Raw genomic sequence first — 8942 nt, 5'->3', positions numbered from 1 at the left:
AAATCTGACCAATATTAACTTTCGGAAAGTTGATTACATCATCATTATAACCCAGTGGGCACTTCAACGTTGAATCAACGTTGAAAAGACGTTGCTTGCGACGTTGAAAAGACGTTGATTTTACGTTGCAAATGAAAGTTTTTTTGACGTCTTTTTCCGACGTCTATTCAACGTCGGACATCAACGTCTTTTCAACGTTGAAACAACGTCTCGCAACGTCTTTTCAACGTTGAAACAACGTCTCGCAACGTCTTTTCAACGTTGAAACAACGTTGCAGGACGTTGTTTCAACGTTGAAAAGACGTTGATGTCCGACGTTGAATAGACGTCGGAAAAAGACGTCAAAAAAACTTTCATTTGCAACGTAAAATCAACGTCTTTTCAACGTCGCAAGCTACGTTGAAACAACGTCCTGCAACGTCTCTTCAACGTTAAAACAACGTCTCGCTACGTCTTTTAAACATTGAAATAACTTCTCGCAACGTCTTTTCAACGTTGAAAAAACGTCTAACAACGTCTAATCAACGTCGTTTGGAAATGCTCTCGCAACCGTTATTCAGCGTCTTTTCAACCTTAAGAAACAGACAAACTTGACCGAATCAAATCATAATCGCCATTGTGGCTTCAGTTTTATATGTCCATAGTTTACATGTCCATGTATCTATTCCCTAGCATGATTCCGACGCTTATATTTGTGTTACGTTATTTGTACATGGTTATTGCGAAAAAGAAATAAAATCATTTCTACGATATGTCATTTTTTTATTATAAACATCGGCAGTATATACAACTTCTCCGCTGAAAACTTCCTAAATGAAACTTAACGGAGTTTTATAATACAAAATATAAAAACGATATTTCAAGTATTCACAACTGGTACTATGTGAGAATCTCCAGCGTTCCAACCCAATGCAAAAAATGTAACGCAGCAATGACGAGGTTGTTAAACGTGCAGTATTTGCAAATTTATAGCTGCGATTTCATGTGCCAGGCACGCCTCCTGATAAGGCAGCCTGTTAGTATGCTCAAATCACCTAAAGTGTCAAGCAAAACTGTTGCACCGAAGTCTTTAATCAAGCATTGGTTAGAGAAAAAGTATGTTTTCTTAATGAAGTCAGAGTTGAATACAAGGGTGTTTGTTAAGGATACCAGATGCGAATAAATACGATCATGATGCTATACTTTATAAAAAGTGTGAAAAGCCACCGTCCTCACCAGGTGCAAGAAGTCCAGGAATCGAGGTTGAAAATTACAATAAAAATATAATGAATATTATATTAGCACTGTATTTCCTTAAAAAAAGCACCCACTCATGCATATTCCATACTTTTACTAGTCACAAGTCCGATCTCTAGTAGAAACACTAAAAATTGTTGAGCTAAAATCACTTTAACATTTTGCCATTCTAATTTTCTGCCACCCAATCAAAATTAATATAAGCTAGAAGAATTTATTACGGCGCTTGAAAAATTTATAATCCTCTCTGATATAAAAGTTGTAAATTATTTAAAAATTAATCGATTTAATTTTCTTCGGCATTAGTTCTTCCCGCTCCTCCACATCTATCAGGTGCATATTTAAGGATTGATGCCGTACACGCACGAACTTCTCCTTCTGTCGCATTCTTTTGATGTTTGATAACAGTTTCTACAACGTAACAAAATTCTTATCACATATTGATGGAGGTAGTTTACAGTACAACAGCTGGACAAATAGATTTCCTCAGATTAATGTGTATTTTTCCCCCTGAACGTCGACCCCTCGAAATGGCGGGAAAAACTTAATACAAACTTGTCGGTTTGGATTAGCACTTTAATAAGAGCTATTGTATTTATTTGTACATATTTTAACCGACAATAAATAAATTAACAACAACAAACTAAAACGCTTACAAGCACATATATAAATTGAATATTAGGAATAGGATTTTTTTACTAACCGACAACAGCTTTATATAAGTTCATCCTTGCAAACCCAACCTTTTCACTTTTTCCCTTCCCTTTCATGTTGAGTGCCGACATTACTTCATTATTCATGATTCTATAATGAAAGTGGAATAAAAGTAAAACAATCGACATCGTAAGCGCATTTAATATGAAACGAAGCATGTGGGCACAACAAAGTGATTTTCCACTACCACTGTAAACTACACAACAAAGGTTAGTACATTTTAAATTCTCTAAGGGGTACTTATGCTTTGACTCACTTTAACAGAACATTTTTCACATTTTCGCGAATTTTTGAGCCACCAACTCTTGATAACTGGGATAGCTGTAAAATGAAACATATATCAATAAATATATTTCTAGCTACAGGTGCACACAAACACAAAAGTAGAAAAGTAGTATTTAGCTAGCTATAGTTGTTTCCAGGAGGGACAACAAAGGCAGTTCTTTAAGCTGTGTTCACACTTCATTAGAAGTGTAAGAATTCTCAGATCCAGGTTAACATTATCAAATTTTGAAAAAGAAAACAAGGAACTTTTGAGAAAAATGAGTGGCATATTTGGATTTATCAGCAAAAATTATATAACATAGGAAATTTAGAATACCAAGAGATTATTAGAACAGGATTTATTGTAATTTAAAGTTTTTAAATTTTATAAGAGTTAAAAAATTTCACTGCAGTTAATTTGTGTGGTCATTTCTTCATACAACATCAAAAGTTTGGCAGTTGTACTTAGTGTATAAACTTGAAAATTTGCATGTTTCCATAAATTTTGATGCTGAATTTAAATATGTTGGTCATTTTTGTTAAAAATGATCAGAAAATTCCAAGCATGTTAACCCGGATCCGAGAATAAGTGAACATGCTGTCAGGCTAAATAGTGTGTTTCATGTATCCTTTGGGAAAAAATGAATGTAAATGTTTAACTGACCAATCTATCATAGTTTGACTTGTCTTTTAATGTCTCCTCAAACTCTATTAGCTCTTGAACACTCTTTAGCAGTTCAAATGGCTCCTGTGGTTGAGCTGTGTCCGGCTCTGCTGCTTTTTCATTTTGTCTTCCCAACAAATTCCTGATATCGGTTAGGAGATACAATACCCTCTTCTGAAACTCTAAATCATAATTGGATTTTTTATTTACTAAATATATATATACCATGTATTTCAGTGGGATATTTTAAACATATCTATTTTATTGAATCCTGCTTTGTAATTACAACTTACTTCCTGTCGACATAGGAAAGGGATCGTTTCCAGAACTTCCACCTGCATTCTGTGATCCAGATGGTGTTTGTCTTACTGGACTGACATGCTTCCTCTTTAAACTATTTGGTGGTGTATGTGTTGGTGTTGTGTTTTGATGTTGTATCAATGGTCTGACTTCTGGTGACATGATGGATGAGTCTGTAAGCACATAAAAAAGGTATTTAATATCAATGTTGTATTAAGGGTATAAAAAAGTGCGAGAATAAAAGCGTGCAAAATAAAAAAGTGTGAAACTTGTTATCCCATGAAAACACTAAAATCGCACTTCCTAAAAATGTTGCCGATTAACACTAATTAATTCCGCCCTAATCTAAAAAAATTGAGGGACTAAAATTAATCCCACACTTTTTTTATTTTCACACTTTATACCCTTAAGGTATATAATATGCCTTATGTACTAATCTTTGTGCATATTAAATTCCACATATTTGTGCTTAAAGAATGTACATGTATATACAAATAAGAAATCTGTTTTGAACATTTTGTAAAAAAATTATGTAAGCACTTACCAGAGTCTTGAGCATCATCTTCTATATGTCGATATGTCATTGGTGGTTCACTTGGTATTGGTTTTTCTAAAAGTTTTCATTTTTGCATAAAAAAATCATAGCAACAGTGCTTTTCAAAAATAAATGTTTGAAAACTTTGAACATTTCGAAATACACAAAGTAAAAACGTAACAAGCTTTTACGAATTGCATAAAAATTGCATAAAAATTTCTGGAATACAAAATTAATCATACTTTTTGTAAACAATACATCACAAGACGGCGAGCTTTGTTTTTTTGTGATGACTTCTTCGTCATCCGTTTCTGCCTCCGTGAAATCAAACTCCTCACATAGTTTTCTATCTGTAAAGATAATATATAATGGTTCTGATACATGATTAGTTTTTTTTAAAGTTGTATTTGACTAATTAATTGAAGTAAAGCCACTTAGCATCGTACCTCCTGTAATTTTAACTCGGACTAGTGGAAATTTGTGCCATAATGCTGTAGGTTCTTTTAATTCTGCAGCTGCCTTCTCGACATTCAAAAAACTTGGCCAGTAGACTAAATTATTTTTTATCCAAACTGTTGGTATTGTACCTTCTTCTTCTTGTTTGTTTTCCAACCATATTGCTCGGCTCCAACTCATTTTATTCAAATATAGCTAATATAAAACAATGGTTACTCAAGGGAATTAAGGATTTAAATATTGACTTAACATGACAAGATCAAATACCGGATTGTAAGACTGTCGAATGAGGCATGAAGTTGGCTGATAGAAAATCTCAATCTTTTTCCAGCTCTTTGCAATAATTACAAGTTTAATAACTAAGTTTTAACCTAATTTGTATATATACATAATACTAGTGGTGTGTGCAGGTCTCTGGTATAAAGCAAGTAGTGATCACCAAGTTAATTTTCTTATTTTTGTTATAATTTTAGTGTAAGAATTGTAATTTATCAAGCAAGCAAGCACTCTATTTTTTAATAGAATTCCACAGGTGCACAAAATGTATTGAAGGAACCTTCAAGCAGACAATACAATCATAAGTTTTCAATCCTCTACGTTTATTTATCAGCATTTTCACTTCTGCATAGTTATGAATGTCTTTCAAGTACTTAAATGTCACAATTTTTTGCGAATCGATCGAGTTCAGATATTTCGCGGGATTAAATTTTAGTCAATATGCCTTTTTCATGAAAAGTTGGATTTTTTAAGTCAAAACAAATTAAAAGAATTTACATGGGCTTTAACAAAACATGCAGCTTTTTAAATATGATGATTTATAACTAAGAATTACTAAATACTTGATATTCAGCTTCAGCTATATATTTTTTTGTCACAATGTTTTCGAATAGATTGCTATAAATGCTTGCATATGCCAGGCACGCCCTCTTATAAGGCAGCCTGTTAGCATGCTCCAACCACCTGTATGTGTCAAGCATAACTGGTGCACATGAAAGCAAAATAGCAAAAATTTTAAATGGTTATTGAATCAAAAGTTATATCTTCAAATAGATTGCTATAAGTATGCTTGCATGTGCCAGGCACGCCCTCTTATAAGGCAGCCTGTCAGCATGCTCCAACCACCTGTATGTGTCAAGCATAACTGGTGCACATGAAAGCAAAATAGCAAAAAATTTAAATGGTTATTGAATCAAAAGTTATATCTTCAAATAAATTAGTAAACGTATGCTTGCATATGCCAGGCATGCATTAATTTCGCAAATCAGTCAATGAAAATTTTTGGGAGACTTAATTTCTCGAATGCAATGCAAATTCGCAAAAAATTCTGACAATAAATATATATGTAGAATAAAATATAAATATTTTATTGTTTTGTTTTTACATAGAGTGCTCAATAAAAATCGAGCTGAATAATATATAAATTATTATAATCTACTGAGTTGAATAAGCAATTGAGACAACAAAGGTCTCTCATGTGGTTTGTTTTTTAACATGTTTGTTGCAATCATCAAAAGCTTTTCTGATGCAACATGTTTAGCAATACTTTCAAAGTTGTATCCCAATGTATATACATCTGTTTCACAGGAGACATATGAGCCAGGTACATTGCGCAATTCGAATGCCAGGTGTCTGTGAATGGTGTTGTATCTTTGATGCTTTGGAGTCCCGGGTTTTATAGAGTAACGGACTGGGTCTTCCACCAAGGTTGCTTTTCCAAAATCAATTATCTTAACATGCTTCAAATTGCGCAATAAGATGTTACGTGAATGGAGATCATTGTGTAATATCCCTTTGTTGTGTAAGTCATGTAAAGCATGTATTAAATCAATACATATTGGCTTCCAATATGGCAACTTAACACTATTTGATATAGTATCACCCAAAGTTGGGGCAGTCACATCATTGCCAATAAACTCTAAAATCAACCTATTCGGTTCACACATACCAAATACAAAAGCAAAATTAGGATGACCAGACATCTCCAATGATATGGCACATTCTGCAAGCATTTCTGTCCTTCCAAGTTTTTCTGAAAAAATCTTTACTGCCACCTTCTGTTGTATACTAGGTATAAAACCTTCTTTGACTGTACCAAACACACCAGAACCTAATATCTCCTGTTTCAGCATCAGGTCTGTTCGATTAAAAATCTGCAGCTTGCTGTTTAATTTCCTGAGAATATTGTGGCTTTTGTTTTGATGCAATTTAATCAAGGAGCCTGAATATGTGATTGGACCAGATTGTTTCAATGTGGTTACAGGTTTCCTTTTCTTTACCTCCCTTTTCAAAATTGAATTATTTTTTTCCAACTCCATTATCCTTTTCTCCTGGAGTAAGGATTTTTCAACCTCCACTTCAATCAATTGTTGTTTTTTCAATTTTAATTTTTCCCTCTTGTTTTGGTTCCTTCTTTTCCTTGATTCAGCAGAACGTGGATGTTTCCTACATAAATATACCAAGAACAAATTCATTTTAGGAATACCTTGAGTGAACTGAACTTTTCGTTAGCTAAAACCCTAATAAATATGAAAATTGTATAGAACAACACCTTGAAAGGGCTATGATTTGATTCAACAATAGTCATTTTGTTAATTCACGAAAAATGTCTGTCTACCTTACTACTAATACAAAAGCTGACATTGCTAAAATTAGTTAGCTCGATTGTTATCAACTGTAATATTGTGTGTTTGGATAGTGGAATAAATGCATACCTTTTAATGCTATCTTTGGTAGCTAAATTCTCCATGATTAAGTAAAGATGTTCTTGTAATGTAATATATTTAAAGTTCTAAAACATATAGAATCTATATTATGAATTGAATATCAGTTATTAATAAATATATATCCTAATTAACATCATGATGTAGTGGAAATAATGCTAAACCTTTCTCCGTTACAATATTTACCACTTTCCTTTTCAGCTCTGTCATTGGTATTTCCATCCGTCTCAACAATCGCATTTTGTTTTGTGGAATAAGGCAAATATCTAATTTCATTGAGTCACAAGGTGAATGAAATAAGCTTTCAGTGATCTCGTTAGCTGCTACATCACATATTACACTTTCATTCATAATTTCCTTTATAAATATGTAACTACCATTTTTCAATAAAAAACAATTATCTCTATTTCGACTTGACATCACTGTTTTTAGCACTTTTTTTGAATATTTTGTTCCACAATTTTCAAGCTCAGTAATACGTTTGACTACTTGTACTGTAGGATTTTGTGAATTACGAACAAATTTTTTTAGAATTTGCAAGTAATTTTCAAATGGAAAGCACGACATGGCATCTAAGGGCAAGTTGAATTTCTCGACGTCAGATGATAGATGAATTAAATTATGCACGTTGTATGAGCAGAAATAATTTCCATAAAATTCTTGTGAATTTGTCACAAAATATTCCAGAAGTTGATGAGCATAATTCAAGTAAGCAGACCTGATACCACCATTAGATTCCAACATGATTTTGATAGCAATTGATAATGATAGGAAATGAGTAAAGGCTTCCTTTGACAATATACCTTTTAATACAATTGGCCCTGTGAATAGTAAGAATTGTCTAAATTCTGTGGCCTTCCATCTGCAGAATTCGTTCAGTGATCGTGGTTGACGAACAAATTCAGATGGAAGTGTACCATTTAGCTGAACCAACTTGCTGGAAATTAACGTTATTTGATTTCTGGATAATTTGCATAGTCTTGGACCATCTTTAATCAGGAAATTCAGTAGACGTTTAACGACCCCTAGACATACCAAATGCATGTAATCTAAAACAAAGTCTGTAACACAACATATGTTATACTGTATCAGGGGGCTTAATTTGAGCTGGTGTTTTTTGTACTCATATTTTAGAAAACCAGCGTCAGTACGGGGATTTTTATCAATGTCATTAAAGATTATCCGACCTTCGATATACTCTCCAGCAACAGTACAACGTTCACAACCGTCGTATCCTGTATGGCCTTTTATGCCTTTTAAAAATTGCCTTGCTGGGGCGTCGCAAGTGAAAAAGTGCAAAGCCACTCGTACATCAATATCATTTAGGTTTTCCCTGAGTTTTTCAAAAAGTGGTATATTTTCCAGGTTTTCCAGGGTCTGTGGGAACCCTGCACAATGGTTGTTGGGTCTTGCAAACAACAGAGCTTGTGTGGCACATCCCTTCTTTAAAATTTAAAAGGCGTCTAAAGATGGGTCTAACATGGTATCTTGCCCAACCTTGTTACGCCTGGGCCTGTCTTAAGACTGGGCATTTTTATGTCCTAAGATTGGGCAGAACAGCGCTATACTTTTGCAATCGTTTTGCTACACGATTTTGTGTATTGACAATGATAATGTGGTTAGTCCAGAAAATCACAAAAACTTGTAGTTAGTGGATTGTTTGTACTGGGGGCCAAGATACTGCTGTTACACTGTTCAGTTATTTGCTAAGTGAACTTGCTACAGACTCGTTTTTTACTACTACCATGTTCTAGTTTTGTACTAGAACTACAATCACATGTGACACATGTTTCCAACAACCAGAGGTTTTGACAGGGAATGATAAGTGGTCTTGCCCTCTGTGTAATTCCCATCAAACAGCAACACGAGAGACGGAAATTGTGAACAGCGAGTGGTTAACACCTTTAGTTCAATTAAAACGTTTCATCACGTCAAATGGTCAAATCTCAAAACAAGTGTCGCCAGTTTCTCTTAATAATGGGCACTATACATCCTTTGTTTAAGACAAAAAGACAGACCAGTGGCTTCACTGCAATGACAGGGCTGTGACACA

General features: G+C 33.9%; 1 protein-coding gene across 1 annotated transcript; it reads right to left on the bottom strand.

The window, feature by feature from the left end:
* Positions 1 to 479: 479 nt before the first annotated feature.
* Positions 480 to 8421, bottom strand: LOC130629806 (uncharacterized). Its single transcript, XM_057443171.1, has 7 exons — positions 8370 to 8421; positions 7421 to 8277; positions 3172 to 3370; positions 2879 to 3060; positions 2207 to 2271; positions 1940 to 2040; positions 480 to 1647 (listed from the first exon to the last, which is right to left on the bottom strand). The coding sequence occupies exons 1-7, from the start codon at positions 8419 to 8421 to the stop codon at positions 1523 to 1525; spliced, it is 1581 nt and encodes a 526-aa protein (XP_057299154.1). The 3' UTR covers positions 480 to 1522.
* Between the last annotated feature and the right edge of the window lie 521 nt (positions 8422 to 8942).

Source organism: Hydractinia symbiolongicarpus, chromosome 1 (genome assembly GCF_029227915.1).
Source record: "Hydractinia symbiolongicarpus strain clone_291-10 chromosome 1, HSymV2.1, whole genome shotgun sequence".
NCBI lineage: Eukaryota > Metazoa > Cnidaria > Hydrozoa > Anthoathecata > Hydractiniidae > Hydractinia > Hydractinia symbiolongicarpus.
The sequence above is the reverse complement of the archived record's forward strand: the minus strand, read 5'-3'. Positions and strand labels throughout refer to the sequence as shown.